The sequence below is a fragment of the Saimiri boliviensis genome, chromosome 5, assembly GCF_048565385.1.
Source record: "Saimiri boliviensis isolate mSaiBol1 chromosome 5, mSaiBol1.pri, whole genome shotgun sequence".
NCBI lineage: Eukaryota > Metazoa > Chordata > Mammalia > Primates > Cebidae > Saimiri > Saimiri boliviensis.
Genome location: NC_133453.1, coordinates 100,600,994 through 100,620,038, shown reverse-complemented (window position 1 = coordinate 100,620,038; position 19,045 = coordinate 100,600,994). Strand labels below are relative to the sequence as shown.

The window sequence follows — 19,045 nt, the reverse complement described above, 5'->3', positions numbered from 1 at the left end:
GGCCAGAGGAGCTAAATCAGGGTTTGGCCAAATAGGGCCTGTGGACAAACCCAGCTCTACTCACCTGTTTTTGTGCAGCCCATGAGCCAACAATAACTTTTACTTTTTTTTTAATATTTTAATTTTTTTTTCTTTATTGCATTTTAGGTTTGGGGGTACATGTGAAGAACATGCAAAATTGTTGCATAGGTGCACACATGGCAGTGTGATTTGCTGCCTTCGTTCCCCTCACCTATATCTGTCATTTCTCCCCATGTTATCTCTCCCCACCTTCCCACCCCCCGTCCCTCCCCTGTTTCCCCCAACGGACCCCAGTGTGTAGTGCTCCCCTCCCTGTGTCCATGTGTTTTCATTGTTCAACACCCGCCTATGAGTGAGAACATGTGGTGTTTGATTTTCTGCTCTTGGGTCAGTTTGCTGAGAATGATGGTTTCCAGGTTCATCCATGTCCCTACAAAGGACGTGAACTCATCGTTTTTGATGGCTGCGTAATATTCCATGGTGTATATGTACCACATTTTCCCTATCCAGTCTATCATCAATGGGCATTTGGGTTGGTTCCAGGTCTTTGCTATTGTAAACAGTGCTGCAATGAACATTCGTGTGCATGTGTCCTTATAGTAGAAGGATTTATCATCCTTTGGATATATACCCAGTAATGGGATTGCTGGGTCAAATGGGATTTCTATTTTTAGGTAATTGAGGAATGATGGTTGAAGTAAATTCAAAGAGGGGTAATATTTCATGATGTGAAAATGATATGAAACTCAAGTTTCAATGTTCATAAATAAAGCAACAACTATTTTTGTCTTTTTTTTTTTTTTTGCAGAAGAGACTTGCTTGTACTTTTTAAACATTAGTTATATTATTCTCACTATAGCCCTATGAGATAAAATTCATTGTTCCCATTTTACTGATGAGCAAACTGCAGCTTATGTTTCAGCCAGAGTCACACAGTTTGTTAAGGGCAGAGTCATCCATGGCTATCTAGGTGGTCCATTTTCCCCTAGGGTAAAAGCACTGGCTCTAAGAATAGTAAAAACCAAGCATACTTAATAAAAGGGAGTTGGGGAGTGTTTTGAATGCTTAGAGGGCAGTTTGGGAACTGAATGAGAAGAAAGGGATGGTTTAAGCAGACATATTTATAAGAAACTTACATGAGTTAACTCATTTGGTCCTCACAACTCCTCCACGAGTCGGATGCTGTTATTAACAATCCAATATTGGATAAAGGACGGCCTTCTTAAAGACTACTTCCTAGGAAAACGACTGTGTGGGTACTCTCAAACTTTGGGTCTTCTGGTGGGTGACACCACTAGGTTTCCAAAGGCTCATCCAGTCAAGTGAAGTATCTATGACCTTGTGTTCAGAGTGTTTAGGGACAGATTCTATGGGCTGGGCTTTTACCCTGGTGTCCTGCATTCTTGCTCCAAGACTTTTCTCTCACCACTCTCATTTCCCAAAATGTGGCTTTCTGACACCTTCTAGCTGTTAGTTCTTGGGCTCCTCCTTGGTGACTTCCTCTTAAGATGCTTTCTGAGTTACAGCAAATCAGCATTTGAAGAAATACAGCAGATAAGTTTAAAATTCAAGTGTTAAGGGAAGTCAAGGCTCCAAACAATCCTGTAGAAAGCACAGAGGCAGATGACAGTCTTCCGTCAGTGATTTCACCGCTGTGGATTTCTGAGAGTGCTGTGTAGCTGTCCTCTTTATCCTGGTGTTTGCCACTTTAAACAGTCACTTTCCCACTTGGAGCTTACTTGTGGCTTTGCTAACAAAACAGGAAGTGATCTGAATACAGCCTGTCTTTATGACTTTTGAACATCAGGAGTTTGGAAACAAGTTTCAGCAGTGTATTTACTGTCTTGCTTTAGTACTTCTGTTTCTTGGAAAACAATCGTGTAGGGGTTAAAATATCAGTGCAGAGTCCTGTACAAATACTGGCTCAGTAATGAACTCTGCACGACAGCCTTTGTTGCATGTTAAATTCAAAACAAGCTTAGCAGTTTTTTTTTTTTTTTTTTTTTTTTTTGATAGAAACTGGTGGGGGTGGGGAAAGAAAGAGGGAACCGGGAAGAGAAGGAGGGGAAGTTAAACCTTGCTTCCCACTCTGTCTTTTTCAGAAAACCAAATATGGCATCTTCCATGAGGAGCTTGTTTTCTGACCACGGGAGATATGTTGAATCTTTTCGGAGGTTTCTCAACCATTCCACGGAACACCAGTGCATGCTGGAATTCATGGACAAGAAGCTGCCAGGCATAATAGCAAGGTAACAAAAGGGACATTGTTGTCCAAGGGACAAGCCTCAGACTCGCTGTGCGTCAGTGATAGATGGGTCTCGCTCAGCCTCAGAGGCTGGGCACAGGAATAAGGGCGAGTTACTGATAGCAGCTCCCCCTCCTCCCCTTCGGGCTGCCCTGCCCTCCCTTTCTCCTGCAGTGCTTTGGTTCCACGTTTGCTTTAAACACTCAAAAGCCTCCGATTTGTGCTGTATTTCCAGCTGCAGAGATAAGCGTTAACCATTTGAAGGCACAAATCCATGTTCATTTGGGAAAAGATAAGATGCTAATCTTTGAACTCAGATTTTTCAGCCCTCCTCCAAATTTTAAATCCCAAAAAAGTCCCAGAGGGAGTCTGGTTTTTATTAGAATCAAATATAAATAATTGCCAAATACGATTTGCCCCTTAGGATTGAACGCCTCAGTTCTCATAATATCCATTTAAATTCATTTTCCTTACCCATTGTTATAATTCTCTCTTCCCCAAAATTGTCTTTTTCTTTCAACTTAATATTAGCAACATGTTCCTTAAAAAAAGAACATTTTTTCATTATCAGTGAAACTCACTGGTTCCTATCCTTCTTACAGACTTCTTTTTTTTGAGTGATTAATGTGTTCAATTTGTGCCAGAGCTGATAAGCATTATGAGAGTAACAGATTCCACATGCTAAAGATAATCAAATCACCTATCTGGGGGTGATTTGCTGTAACTCACTCTGCTTCAGGAAATAATAATGGGAAACTGGGAAGAAATGACTATGGATCCAATTTGCAAACAGCAAAAGAAACTGGTATTTTGTCTTTTGCTGAATTTCTCTATTGTAGGCCTGAAATTCTTTCACCAGGGCAGTACCTCTGTCTGAACAGAGCAGGCATTTGTTAGATGTATATAAAATTTTATTTCTCTTTCTATTTAATATGATTCAGATTTTAAATGTTAGCTTCCAAAAAATAGAATATTCTATATTAAAAATGAATATGTAATAGGATAAGGATGCAAACATTAAAGCAAATAGCAAATATAGATAACTTCTTACCTAGGAACTAATTATAGTTAACCTCTTTGGGTTTCTTGATTCACATCTGAAGTTAGAGGTAATGAGTTAATCTCTCAATTCTTTTCCAATACTAAAAGTATTTGCTCAAGTCTGTAGCTTACCAGATCCTTGGTTTTCTTTAGCCATACACCATTTGATTTGAAGAGGTACCACAGATGAATGTAATATAATAAATGATGAATGACCCCTTCCTTATCTTCAAAGTTTAAATCTAACTGGAAATATAAAATCTGTGAAAGACTGAAAAATTCTTAAGGGCATACTGTTTGTCTTATAACAGTAGTATATAGTTAGGAATGATCTGACTCAGTGTCATTTATTTACTAAGTAATTTTTTCCTGATGGTAGTGTTTGAAATAAGACATAGTTGAAGGAGCTTTAAAATTGTGGCTTAAAGTTGTCTGTAAGTTACGAATTACCGAGAAGTGATTAGGATCTACTTTGTGCATGTAAGGGCAAGGTTTGTTGAGTTGGTGGGTCGCTGTGCTAATTGAGTGCGGACTGAGCCTATTTAATTTTTATTAAAGCAAGACATGCTCATATTTTAAATATCAAATGGTTCTAAATGCCACCAAATATTTCTAAAGTGGGTGGGGCCCATAACAAACCCCACCCACTCCATTCTTTATTCCCACTCTCCAGAAACAACCACTTTCAGGACTTTGAAATCTTTTTATTATTTATGGAATTTTCTTTTATAATTTAAAATAGCATGCTTTTGTTCTATTCCTTCATTTTGCTGTATTAAAATAGCTAAGTAAACATGCACATTTCCCACTCTAAGTATATCTATATATACTTAGTCAAAATTTTGGTTAAATAATTTGTTTTATGTCATTTTGCCTATGTACACATATTATTAATAATTCAGCAATATATTAGACTATGATTACGTTTCCTTTTATGTACAACTTTTTGTTTTCCCTAGAGTTTACTATTGCCTTGATTTTAGTTTATTTTCTTAGTTCTCTATGTATCTAATACTATTTTGAACCCCAGGCAGATATACAATTCTCCTCTCAATATATGCAAACATATCAAGGAATCTGTTTGTTTTACCGCGAGGGAACAACTTTTCTGGAGCCGAGCCCTCTGTTCCTTTTTTCAGTTTAGGAAGATCTGCTTTGGTCTGTTATACAACTATTGAGGAGGGAGTTTATTTCTCTTTCTTTCTTTCTCCAATATTTGATTTCCTGATTCTGTATCTCATATCTTTCTTTCCTTTGTTTCCTCAGTCCTTTGTTTCCTGAACCAATTTTTAAGAGCTTTAAGAGTGAATGAGAGGTAAACTTTTTGAGACTTTGCATATTTAAAAATCCCTTTGTTCTATGCTCATTGTTAGATAGTTTGATTGGTTATAGAACTCTATGCTGAAAATGATTTTGTATCATAGATCTAAAGGTACTTTTCCATTGTCTTTTAAATACCAGAACTGCTGTTAACAAATCAAGTACTGACCAGGTATGTTGGCTCATGCCTGTAATCCCAGAACTTTGGGAGGCTCAGGCTGGAGCATTACTTGAGCCTAGGGGTTTGAGACAAGCCTGGGCAACATAGCAGGATTCCGTCTCTACAAAATATAAAACAATTAGCTGGGCAAGGTGGCATGCACCTATAGTACCAGCTACACCAGAGGCTGAAGAGGGAAGATCATTTAAGTCCTGGAGATCAAAGCTTCAGTGAGCCATGACTGGGACACTGTACTCAGCCTGGACAACAGAGTGAGACCCTGTCTCAAAAAAGAGAAAAAATGAAAGCACATGCTGCTCAAAATTCTCATCTTTGACATGTGGAATAACCTTTACATTGCTATGTGTTGTGGTTTTGTTTCCTCTACTTTGAAGTTTTTAGACTCTTTTTATCTCTACTATTCTGATATTTTAAAATAGTGAGTTGTGAAATGGTTTCTTTTCACCCATTTTGTCAGTACTCTCCTCGGCTATTTCAATTGACATTCAGATCCTTCGGTTTCAAGGAACCATGGTAATCATTCCTCTCCTCTGTTTTATTTTTCTGGAACTTCTATTCATCAAATACCTCCTGGATTGATTACCTAATTTTCTTACATTTCCAGTTTTCTATAACTTTCTCTTTCAACCCATTTATTAATCTTTTACTATTATATTTTAATGTCCAATAATGTTTTTATAGCATTCTTTTCATCATTCCCAGATGTAATACCTTCTTTTATTTATTATAAAATGTTCCTCTGCTCTCTCTGCCTCTTTCAGTCTGTTTCCTTATGTTAGGCAGCTCCCCAGCCACCTAATGAGCCTTGGATTTCTATTCAATCAAATAATGAGGCACTAAAAAGTAGTCAGATTCTTTTTGTATAAGTCAGGGCAGGGTCTGTTGAGTGAATAGCTCACTGAATAATTGAGTGTGGACTCAGCTCTTTCCTGGGAGATCCTCAGATGTAAAATCATGTTAACTTTATCATTGAGATGATTTGTTTCCCTATAGAGGAATTCTTCAATCCCTTATTTGGGGATAGATGGTGGGGCAGAGGTTGGGGACAGTTATAGCATATAGCTATAAATTGTAAAGTTGGTTATTATTGTTACATATGAAACATTTAAATCCTTGACTGGAAAATAGTAAATTTTCAGTAATTATTTGATATCATTATAATATGTGAAATGGGATGAATAAAAGTATCTAACTCAGAGGAGTTTTGATTCAAAGAGTTAATTTACAGAAATCACTTACTTATGTGTGCCTAGAATTATAATAATTGCTAATACATGTGGAGTGCTTGTCATGTGCAAATACATTTCTAAGAGACTTACATGAATTAAATCATTGAATTCTCACAGCTTCTCCATCAGTTAGAAACAGTTATTAATAATCCCACAAGAGGCCAGGCTCAGTGGCTCACACCTGTGATCCCAGCACTTTGGGAGGCTGAGGTGGGCGGATCACGAGGTCAGGAGACAGAGACCATCCAGGCCAACATGGTGAAGCCCCTCCTCTACTAAAAATACAAAAAATTAGCTGGACCCAATGGTGCCTGCCTGTAATTCCAGCTACTTGGGAGGCTGAGGCCAGAGAATCACTTGTACTCAGGAGGCGGAGGGTGCAGTGGGCCAAGATTGCACCAGTGCACTTCAGCCTTGTGACAGAGCAAGGTTCCATCTCAAATAATAATATAATAATAATAATAATCATCATCATCATCATCATCCTATAAAATAGGTGGTATTATTAACATATTTCACAGAGATGTAAAATAACTTGCTCAAGGTAATGTATCAGTAACCTGGGATTTCAACTTGGGTACTCTGCTTCATAGCCTCCCTATGGTGTCATAGATGCAAGCATTTTAAAGAATTAACAAAAGGTTTAGATAGAAATGGGTGTGTTAGGACTCCTGATTATGAGTTGGAAGATAATTAGAACTGAAGAAGGCAACTCATTTATAGGTGTTCTTGACCGTAAACTTTGCAAAATTCCTTCAGAACGTTATTCCAACCTTTATCCCTATCCTGTGACTGTGCAGGCTCTTGCACTGTAGACAAAACACAGATCGGTTTACCAACCCACAGTACAAAGAAACAAACAGCATCCTTTCCCCTTCATGTTTCTCCTATAGCTGTCATCTCTTTTTCTTCCCTCTTTCATCCGTTTCAACAGACTCTAAATCTGCCTCTTCATTTTTGAGCTCACTTTTAATCCCATTGCCATCTGACTTCAGTACTCACTCTCTTTTTTCAAAACTGCTGTTATTAAAGACACTCATACTACCAAATTCGATGGAGATTTTTCCTTTTCTAAGCAGTATTCTCTGCTGCTTTTGCCATGACAAAGGGCTTCCTCTGCCTCCAATTATCCCAGTACCTCTCTGTTCTTTATTTCTTTTCTTCTCTGTCTCTGCTGTGTATTCTTCACAATCCAGTGATCTTTAGAAGTTGGTATTGCATCACCATCCACTACTACTCTAACTTTGCAGTATCTTTGGATGACGGAATCTGCTCTTCTAGCATTGACCATTACTTTATGATGATAATTCTCCAGAATACATCGTTGGCCCTGATTTCTCTCCTCTCAGCTTAAATCTTGCAAATCCAAACATCTGCTGAATTCATATTTATTTATTTATTTTAAAGCCCTGAGAAAACATAAACTTACTGCCAAACTACATTCTTCAGCTTCCTCTTTGGCATCACCCTTTGCCCAATCATCCAAGCCTGAAACAGGGAAGTCATTGCGCACTCGTATTTTTTTCTGACCTCTTCACATCAATCTAACAGCAAGTCCTACTGGCATATTTCCCAGTATGTCTATTCCACTCTGTTTCTAGTACCTGAGCCACAATTCAGGTCACCCATTTCATTTTGAGAGCAAAATGATAACTACTTTTTAAATTCCTAGGACAGAATACACATAATACATGTTTAATAAACATTTGTTCATTAAAAGGAAGGTTAAAAAATAAAAGGATAAAAGAAGGTAGACATTATAGAGACAGTGGGAACCACCTGAGCCTTTCCTTTATCTACAATGAGTGGCTTGTTATGTGACCAGACTCAAAACTCCACATTTTCTATTCTTGTTCTCCAAACGAATGGCATTTTCCACCCCTGAAATGTTCATACTGCCGTTTCCAAGTCTCCTAGTTCAAGATTGTTAATGAATAAAACCTATATTCTGAAATATACTCTAAAGATTGCAATATAACTGCTGATATAATTGGGACCTTTCATGTTGGCCTAGTTTTCATTCATCGTATTTTTAGTCTGTCTGTTCTCTACAACTAGACTAGATAATCAGATTTCACAAAGCATCTAACACATTTTTCTAAAACTACATAATTTTTTTCTTTCAGGATCGGAGACACAAAATCAGAAATTAAGATTCTAAGCATAGGCGGAGGTGCAGGTATGAATAATATATTTTTAAAGTTTGTATTTCACTTCAAACGTCATGCTGTGTGATGGCAATATTGTTCATTTTATTAAGAAAGCTTTTTTTTTTTTTTTGCTTTTGGAAGAGATCAGCTTATTAAAACTAGAAATATTACTTCAACTAAGATTAATGCCCTCATAGATTTAGAAGGTTTAGGGCATTCACCTTCATTACTATCTCTATTGTGAATAAAAGATGTGACTTATCCTTTTGATAAGTGAAAAATCAAATAGGATAACTTTAAGGATAATTCTTATTCAAAATGATTTAAATATTCACAGAAAAGGAAAATCCCATAAGAAGTTTCTTAAGCTTGTCACTTTAAAGCCTTGTTCATGGATTGATCACTGGTTTCAAATTGGTTTTGGTCCATGTGAAACTATAAATGTGCACTGGAATATAAACTGATGCCCAGCTTTTTTCATTGAGAAATTCTTACCATGGGGAAAAAAGATATGCTCAATGACATAGTTAATTTACATTCCTGTGGCCCCATTCTTTGAGTGGCACGGGACTAAACTGTTCCCTTCCTCTTACTCAGTTCCAAAACTTAGAAGCTTAGAATTACTTCTAGCATTCAGAACACTCCTAAGCACCCTTTTATAGGGTGCTTAGTTATCTTTGTCTTAATATGAGCCACAATTCAACTCATTCATGGGGCACTAGGATGCTTAAGAGATTCAAGGGATTGCCACTTGCATTAAGTTACAAGTGACAATAGCGTCCACTTGATACCAAGTTGTAAGCATTACTGAACTGTCACTCAGACAAAAGAAAAGAGACTAATAAAACACCCTTTTATAATCTCATTACTTTTAGGTCGAGCACTTTTATTCTAGGGGAAAATTGAAAGTCTGGAAAAGTAGATGGACACAGGTAACTCTGCCTCCAATGAACTGTATCATCTTGGCTGAAGCAACAGTAAAATGGAAACAATGAATTTTATCTCATAAGGTTGTAGTGAGAGTGATATAAGTAACATTTTCAAAGTGCTTAGGATATTCTTATTGCACTTGGAGGGTGAAGGCTATTCCCTTCTGCAAAAGTGAAATAGAAAGTTTCATTTCAAGGCTTTTCCTCATATCAACTCCTAAACAGTGTTTGCTTTATTTTTAAGTTGCTAGTCATCTGGAAATTTGGGTTAATGAATATTAATTCATTATATACAAAATATGTAGACATATCATTTATATATTTATCTTTAGTTATATTCTTTTGTCTGAGTGATAATTCAGTAATGGATACAACTTGGTATCAAGTGGACACTATTGTTATATGTAACTTAATGCCAAGTGGTAGCCTCTTGAATCTCTTAAGTGTAAGTGTTCTAGTGCCCCATGAATGAGTTAAGTTGTGGCTCATATTAACAGAAAGTTAATTAAGAGCCCTCTAACGAAATGAGATCACTTGAGTTTTTTGGTTTTGTTTTGTTTTGTTTTGAGACAGTCTTGCCCTGTCACCCAGGCTAAAGTACAGTGGAACAGTCTTGGCTCACTGCAACCTCCGCCTGAGTTCAAGCAATTCTCCCTGTCTCAGCCTCTTGAGTAGCTGCGATTACAGGTCCCCACCACCACGCCTGGCTAACTTGGGTATTTTTGGTAGAGATGAGGTTTCACCATGTTGGCCAGGCTGATCTCAAACTCCTGACCTCAGGTGATTAGGCCTCCCAAAGTGCTGGGATTACAGGCACAAACCACCACATCCGGCCAAGATCAATTATTTTTAATGTCATTATTTGTTCATTTTTCAATAAATACACCGTCATATAGTGTAATAAGAACTAATCCCTAAAATCATTTTACTTTACTGTCATATTTCACCAAGAAAATAGAAACCAACAAAGACAGCTAATGAAGGGGATTGTCATGAACAATATAATAGTGTTTAAGCTAAAATACTGCATTATTGCTTATGGATACTTTAAGTCCCCCAAATTATAATAGTGATGAATTGCCCAAATAATGTCTTATTAATTCATTTAACCAAGACAGTTATTTCCTGTGTGTTTTGCATATGAGTTTCAGGCAACCAACGGGCAATGAGACTATCATTTGATAGTGTCACTTGTGCTTGGACAGGAAGAGAAGCCCTGCAAGAAAAAGTAATTAAAAACAATCTCTATCATGGCCAAGTTAATTGACCTTTTAATATAAAGTTAATTGAATTTCTAATGCAAATTTATCCAGATGCTTATAAGCTATCTGGAGAAAGGAACATTTGGCCTGCACAGTGATTCCTTACATAAAGGTGCACATAGAAGCTAATATAGAGAACTTAACAAAATAAAGGGAGCAACTCTTGGAGTTCTTCTGACAGAACCCTAACATTGTAGCAATAATAAGCTCTGCCTTGGGGAGAATGTGGATGCCCTTTAAGGTCACTTTCCATAAGAAATCAATCAGAAATGTAAGGAAAAACTCCAAGAAAAATTCAAGCTGTGTATACTCAGCTTTCACTACCCAAGTAAGTTATATGAAATCAAAAGCAACGCTAGGTCTAGGGGTCCATTGCTTGAAAAAGCAGTGTTTTGAGGGGAGAGGACATGCTACTTCAGTTAGTTTGAGTGCTCATGTAGCAACTGGGAGATGGTTATCTAATCACCTATTATGGCCTAACTGCAAGCATTATGCAGAACAATACATGACTCTACAGCAAGGAACTTTCTATTCTTGCTTTAGAGAAATGGTGTCCCCACATATTCTATAATCTACAGGGTGCCTGAGAGTTTTATATCATCCCATGGCTTGAGTATCCTTCCAAATCAGTTATTAACTCCAGTCTCTAGCAAATGAGGCCACTGACCTTGTTCAGTCCCTGGTTCTCAGCTCCTGTAATGCATCTCACAGGGGCCCATTTCTGCCTTAGTTTACAGGTTTTACGGCCTCAACTTTCTTTCTTGGTCACACAGGTAGATAGAAGCGTGGCTTTGATGCAAATGTTCTCTCGGCCTTCATAATGGTGCTACCACTTCTCCCACCGTGCTTCAAAACATCCCAAAGCAAACCAGCTAAAACCCTCCCTATATGAAACCGCTACTTTTATACCACTTAATTCTCATGTTTTTTTTTGGGGGGGGAGGGGGGTTATATAATTTTTTTTTCCAGAAACATAAGCAGAGAGGGGGTGCACATAGGCCTTATCGATTAACCTCTCCTTTTGAATCTGGTGTTTGTGTGAAAAGAGTTTTCATAGTTTAAGAAAGAATGTAAGGTTTTTGCAAAACGTGCTTGGCACTTCAGTTTAGAAGCCAAGCAATTGTTAGGGGCCTAAGAAATTCAAAAGAACACATGGCAAATTCTTTAAGTCATTTACCATATCAATAGAGTATAACTGGTAAATAACACTGTTATCCATAGATTATACATTCTAATATTAGGAAAATGAAATAAATATTATATGAATCCAATAGGAAGAAAGACGAAAACAAACCATGAACAGAAAAACAGACTACATAACTTTTACAGAGACCAAACTGGGAAGTATAAAGTTATGCATGTTCATATATATGAGTTTGTGTGTTTAAATGAGGCACAATGAATGGCCAGAATTGCTTTATTCAGGGTCTTGAAGTATTCATGTTGTTAATTTCTGCAATTGTGTTTAGGTTTTGAGAATAATGCATATATTCTGAATCTCATAGAATATGCTTTTGGGTCCATCAGCATTAATGAAATGAAACTTCCGTCAATGAAACCACCTGATAGGGCTTCATTATTATTCAACTTCTAATGAGTGTTGTCTTTATGCTAGATGGTACATGGGAAAAAAGAAACCCATATTCTTTTTGGTAAGAGAGAATTCTATTAATTTACAATGCATATATTTATACCTAAAAAAATGTTCTGGAAAGCAGTCATAGGCAATGTGTTCTCTTTGCTCTGGGCTCTGCTTATAGGATAATCATTTCATCTGTCCTGCTGTTTGGTTCTTATGTTCAAATGCCAGAAAGTTTTTTAAGAGTTAGACAGAACTATAACTCAAATAATCACATTTAATCCAGCTTCCTACTTCTATTTTCATTAACCTTTGTATACTAACTCAACCACTATACCATTGCTATAACCATAATTGTATATATGTTTATAGATAATTTTTTAATTCACTCAAGCAACTCACATATGAAATATGGGTGTTATCAACCCTCATAATATTTTTTGTAATAGTTTTTCTGACATATGTTGAGAGCAGTTTGATGGTTCTTTTGCTCTGCAACATATAGATGCCAGCATTTCTGAAGAGGTTAAAAACTAGAAGAAAATTTAGAGACCATCAATGCTCTCACTTCAGAAACAGGAAAGCTGGGGACCGTCATGGCAGAACAAAATAAACCTAGGTCTCTTGACTTTAGCAGCCCAACAAATTGTACTAAACAGATTTAATAGTGAATTCTTAACTTGGTAAAGGAGAAAGTGTCTGAGACAGCTCTCAATCAATTTAGAGGTTGATTTTGCTAAGGTTTAGGATGCAACTGAGAAAAAGAGACACAGGTTGCAGTAGCATCTGTGATCTGTGCTTTTTCCAAAGAGGTGTTGGAGGACTTCAATATTTTAAGAGGGAAGAGCAGCAGAAGGAGAAGAAGGAAAGGAAAAAATAAGGAGGGTAGGTAAGGAGGTAAGTGGCCACTTCCGTGTAAGGCTTTGATTAGCTCTTACTGATTCCACATGTTATATGTAAAAGGAGGGGGGCCCCTTGGAGAATGGCCTTCTATCATTGCACCTATCTGTTTAGGTACAAAAGGGAAGGCAGTTTTTGCATGACCCAGTTCTCAATTGTAACTTTTCCTTTTAACATAGTGAGTTTGAGGTCAAGATTTTATTTTCCTTTCACAGGAGAGATTAGGTACTTAGCAATGATGGGCTATTTAAAAATCTAACCTTAACATATTGTTAATCTTGTCTCCTTTCCTAAATGACATGTTAAGGTAGCATAGAAGCTTAATACTTTAAGCTGATTGGACAGTAGTAGAATGAATATAATTCAAGTAGGAACTGGAAGATCAAGTGTGTCAGGTTTAGAAACTAGGACGTGGCAGGAAGCAAATGTTAATGTTTACCAATGATTCACAGTAAGCCAACAGTACAGATCAACAGATTTAAAATGCTTGAAAAAATACAGAGAATTGAGGTTTTTTATTTGTTTTATTTTTTTGCCGGGAAAACAGAGTTTGGCTGTGCTTATTGCCATTTTCATATCTTTTCTGATGGGCAAACAATAAAAAATTTGCCTTCAAAGGCCAATGGTTGAAAGCTTCAGAAAGTGATTTCTTGGCTCAGTATAAAAGCGTGTTAATGATCAAACCCGTCCATAGGTAGAAAGTAACTTTCATTCTGTGGCAGATGAGGACTTGTCTGTTGTTCTAGTCGTATCAGCATAGGTTGGAGACATACTTTACAGATAGGTTATGGAAGGGGCTCAGGCACTGATTTCTTGTGTCTTTGGGCCATTAAACGTGTTTAGTCTTGAAAACTTGTTTTATAAATCACCTTGTAGAAAGGAGGTAGGAATTCTTTTCAGAATGATGTAGCTATTACCATGTTTGTTGTATTGAGAAAGTGAAATTCTAATGGGGTTTCTAGACCCGCAGGTAATTTTTGGAATGGATTTTAATTGCTTACAACTAATGAGTAAAAAGTAGTGTACTTACATGCAGCATAATAGCAGTTACTCCTTTATCGGAAGGATACAGATTATACACTAATCTACAGGATTTAGAACCACTTTAGATAAACACAGTTATTGTTTGGGGCATCATTTTATTAAAGGCATTTATAAATATATGATTAAAACATAAGATATTCTTTGTATATAACTTTACCAAAATAGTTTACCCCATTATATTGTGTTGTATTTAAATCTTTCAGTGAACATAGAGGTATCATTAAAGACAGATACATTACAGATTTGAGAGAATGGAACATAGTGTTATCTCATTGGAGTCATTGTCATTAAAAGCAGAGTAAACAAGATTGTTTTGGCTAATTCAATAAGATTTGAAACAGCAAAACAAGGAATACTAAACAGGTGAAGACAAGGCTATCATTGCAAATTAAATGACTGTGTACTTAAAAAAGCAAATAAACTTAGTTGTAAAGCCTTAGAATTAATAACAACGCAGCAATGGACTTGTACAGGTAAAATAGATAAAAAGCAATGTAGTAGGTCCTCATTCTGTTTTATTGTTGTCAACGTTAGAGTGTTTTCCATTTCCAGTTTTGATTATTTACAATCTACATAGAAGTCCACGGCATGTGTTTATCTGTAATTTTGCTGAAGGACAAATTTGTATCTTGCCAGTTTTTGTGCCATTTTTTGGTCTGTAGTCCCTTTATTAGTCAGTAAGTTTCCTCTGGACAGTCACACTGAATAAAATTTTGCAATTTAATATACACCGTCATGAAACTCTGGTGTAGGCAACCTGTTGTTATCTTCATTTTATAAATGGTGAATCTGGTAATATATGACTGAAGGGGACTGAGGGATGACAGGGATTGAGATAAATTGCCTCAGTCTCCTTCAGCTGAATCTCTATTAATAACAATCTGAGAAAAATGACAAAAAATTTTTTGTTAATTAGCTATATTATTCAAAATATTAAAAATGTATTTAAAGAAAAATTCAAATTTTTACTAAGATAATTTAAAAAGGCAATAACATATAATACTGATGAGGTTACAATTACATGGAAGCTTTCATGTGCAAAAGGTAAGGATATGAAATTAAAATTTCCCTGAAAGTAATTTGGCATTGTGTAGCAAGAACAGTTCTGATTTTCATCTCATATGCACTGGCCTGGCCGGGCTGCAGTTACAAATACGGAAATTCTTGATAAACAACTACTCTTCTTCCATACTACCCTAGCCCCAGATATTGCTTCAGCGCTTTCACCTGGACATCCCACCTTGCCTCCCAACCCCCTGTCTCCAGGACTCCAGCAATTGGACTGGTCTTGCCTGTCCAGGAGGGCTGTTAGGACTGTGCTACAGCTCCCCAGCCTGAATCCTTTCTGACCCTCTGCCACCATTGTACTTGGGCTTTTTGTTGTTGTTTATCACTGTTTTTAAAAATATCATCACAGATCAACAGTCTTATTCCAATCATTAATTCCCAGTACAGGAATTAATTTTAAAAGATTAAGAGTTTTGCATAAAAATTTATGGTTCATTTTTAGTATCCTCACAATAGCAAAGTATCTAAAACTATATATGAGACTGACTATAATTTTATGTATATTTATGTGTGTATATTAACTGTACTATAGTTATATAGTATAGGGATTTATATGTGTATATGTTAACTATACTATACTATATAATTATATATAGTATTATATAATTCTATAGTATAAGCTATACTATATATTATATAATTATATAATATAGTCTTATATAAGTATAGTATACTTTATACTATATATTATACTAGATATATACTTAATACTACATATTGTATAATTATAATAGGTAATATGTTTATAACAGGTAATATTTTATATATTATTTAACATGTAATTGGCAATACATTATATAATATATAGTATACTATATAAGCATACTATATTATATAATACAGTATATTGTAGAATATATAGTATAGTTTATATGTTATATAGTATGGTTTATATATATATTATGTGTTATATATAGTATATATTTAATTATATATTATCCTATATAATATATAAAGTACAGTTTATGTATATATGAAACAAACTATATGTAAAATTATATTTTCATGTATAAACATATATCTGTGTATATTCACATATGTAAAGTATATACAAATACAAATATAAATGTATTCTACATAAATACATACTTTTATCTTATTTATATTATATATGAAAGGTTAATAATTATATGAATTATTTCACATGTCTATGTGTGAGAATGTGGTATAGCCACTACAAATAACACATTAAAATAAATGTTGATATATTCATAGTTTAACTCTCAAGTGAGAAAGGCAAAATAATTTAGGTACATAATAATCTCATCTAGATAAACTAAGAAAAAATTTGATTTGATCAATGGAGAAAAATAAAAGTTTAGGAAGAAATACAATAACATGTTCACTTTTACTTTATTGAGCAGTGAGATATTTCTTTTCTATTTTATATCTTTATCTATGTCCCAAGTTTTCTGCAGTATGAATTTTTAGCCAAAGAGAGAAAAAACAAAACTATAATTTTATATACGAGAGATGATGGTAAGGACTAGACCCCCTGGCCTCTCTTGTATCTCCTTCAGCTAAGTAGCTAAAGCCCAAAGCACTGCCCAAACACGTGTGTTTTCCTGAAAGTTTTTCTTCAGAAGACTTTGATTCACCTGTAACAGTTTTACATCTGTGCAATACTTAAAGAGCAATCCCAGCTATGTTGCAGATTAGCAGAGCTTTTCCTTGGAGCCCACAGATTCTCAGTAACTAGCATTGAGTACACTTTAGCTATGAGGAAGGCAAAGATGATGCTGATCAAGAGAATGGTGGCTATCCTCTGTTTCTTGAGGCATTTGATGTATCTTTTCTGAGTTTTCCATCAAATATCTGTGCAAATCAGTCTTCAGCACCCTTTGAAGCATTTTCTCTTAAGTTTGTGTTTTTCAGAACCTTTTGGTTGCATGGCTTTTCTTAGACTTCCTGTAGTTGCAAAGCACTTAGGCAGTAGGTTTCCTGGGCCAAGGGGCAGAAGACACATGAAAACAAATGGTAACGCCCTTTGGACTAAGAATTTATATTTATAATACCCTTCTTGAAACTATAGCTATTTTAATATTTTATACTCATATTTTCATATAGACAGAACTGCTTCAATACTGAGACACTCAGGGGGGTTGGAGAGAGTTAAAGAAAAAGAGAAGTAAAGAGGAAAAAGGATGTTGTCAGGAATCCTCTATCTTTCACACTGCAGTTAATAATCAGATTGTTCTTGCTCTGGCTGCAAACCCATAGCTGAAATTATTTTTCGTCTCCAAGCACTGAGTTATATGAGCAATCGCTCTTCCTAGAAACAATTTTTTTTTCTGCCTGATATTCTAGTAGAGGGAACAAAGAGATAATAATCTTAAAGCAACATGTAATAGAATTAATTTTTTTTGCTGATAATATATATTTTGATATGAGAAATAAAGCAGGAATAGAGGGAAGTCTAATGGCAGGAGATATGGCCACAGTCTTTAATCTCCTATTTTCTTGGCCTGCAGATTTTCTCATTCAGGGATGCTACAGGGTTCTCAAGTGGAATTCGTGTTTCATTTTGTGTAGGATCCCTCAGAAAGACAAGCCAGGCATGAGGATACATGATGGGCGCTCTTCTGAGTTGCCATTTGGAGTTGCCTGTTTGGAGCTGCCCGTTTAGAAAGGCAGATCTTCATTTACCTCATTCCTAATTTCCTTCAGCCTCTTTTAAGTGTCACCTTTTCCATGAAGTTAACTTGACCAGACAGTTAAAAATTGCAAAGCCTTCACACCGCAGCTTCCCCTCTTTCTTTGTTGCTTTGGGTTTCTCTGTGGGACTTCTCACCATTCATAAAAGTTAGATGTTTTTGCCTGTTTTATTCATTACTATGTCTCCAATAGTTAGAACCTGACATTTAGTATGTCCTGAAAATATTTGTTGAACAAATGTATAATAGCTTCACTTTTTTAATTACTATATATCATGAACTGTGGTAAATTATCTCTCCATATAATACCTATAATCTTTATAACGCCTCTAACCCTGTAACATAAGCTATGCATTTTGCACATATGCAATTTAAAGGACAGAGAGACCCACACATTTGCATAGGATAAGTCTGGTGAATGAGAAATTTAAGTCGTTTTGTCTCTCTATAGGCTCATTACTATTATTATTATTACCCTTTTGAGACAGTCTTTCTCTGTCACCCAAGTTGGAGTGCAGTGGTGTTATCCAGGCTCACTGCAACCTCTGTCTCACAAGCTCAAGTGATTTTCGTGCCTCAGCCACCAGAGTAGCTGGGATTACAAGCTCATGCCACCATACACAGATAATTTTGGTATGTTCAGTAGAGACCGAGTTTCACCATGTTGGCCAGGCTGGTCTCAAACTCCTGGCCTCAAGTGATCCACCATCCTGGGCCTCCCAAAGTGCTGGGATTACAGGCAGGAGTCACCGCACCCGGCCTCAATTTTTTCTTTTCACAATTTTTTTCCCATTTTTAATTAAATGTGTTTGGATTTTTTAAAATGCTACATTCCTCTGCTATCTTATTAAACGTATCCTTGAAGTTAAGGGAGTGGAGAATAGTTGGAAAATGAGATACTTCCTTTTCTTTGTTTTTGAACTTGTAAGTTCCACATTCAGATATCTCAATTATATGCCCTTCATTGAATGTAAGTTTGACACATTTAAAATACGGCTTGTGTGAAAGCAGGATATTATAACCACAAAAATATCTGACTTTAAAATTAAGTAAAATACTCAACATAGCCCAGAATGGAGGCATGAAAATTAATTATGTGGTTGTGGCAGATTTGAGGGACAGGATGGTACCAAAAATTGAGATTTGCAGAGAAGGAGATTTTTAACAATTCAGTTTTCATTAACTTCCCAAGTCAAAAAGTCAGCATATTCCATTTGGTAGAAAATTATACAAGAGTGGAAAAAAAAAACACAGAAAAAAATCCACAATTCAGCTGATTAAAAAACAAATTTTCATTAAACTAAAATTTATTAAATTTTGAAGAAATGTATAGCCAACTAGCTTCCAAAAATTTTCTTATCAATATTTTTTAATAAAAATTGTTTTATTTTCCTTCATATGCTATAATAACATAAACTGCCT

General features: G+C 35.8%; 1 protein-coding gene and 1 long non-coding RNA gene across 3 annotated transcripts in view; one reads left to right on the top strand and one right to left on the bottom strand.

Annotated features, from left to right (window-relative positions):
* Window positions 1-19,045, bottom strand: part of LOC141584616 (uncharacterized) — a 572,621-nt gene that overhangs the window by 72,043 nt on the left and 481,533 nt on the right. The window lies entirely within an intron of this gene.
* HNMT (histamine N-methyltransferase) overlaps window positions 1,711-19,045 on the top strand; it is a 49,117-nt gene continuing 31,782 nt past the window's right edge. Inside the window, exons 1-3 of one of the 2 annotated variants that reach the window (XM_010330496.3) lie at window positions 1,711-1,853; window positions 2,124-2,270; window positions 8,164-8,216. In XM_010330496.3, coding sequence (XP_010328798.1) covers window positions 2,134-2,270; window positions 8,164-8,216 — 190 coding nt within the window. In that variant the 5' untranslated portion in view covers window positions 1,711-1,853; window positions 2,124-2,133. Of the gene's footprint in view, window positions 1,854-2,032; window positions 2,271-8,163; window positions 8,217-19,045 lie in introns of those variants that run through there. The other variant, XM_074399738.1, reaches the window with a different exon arrangement.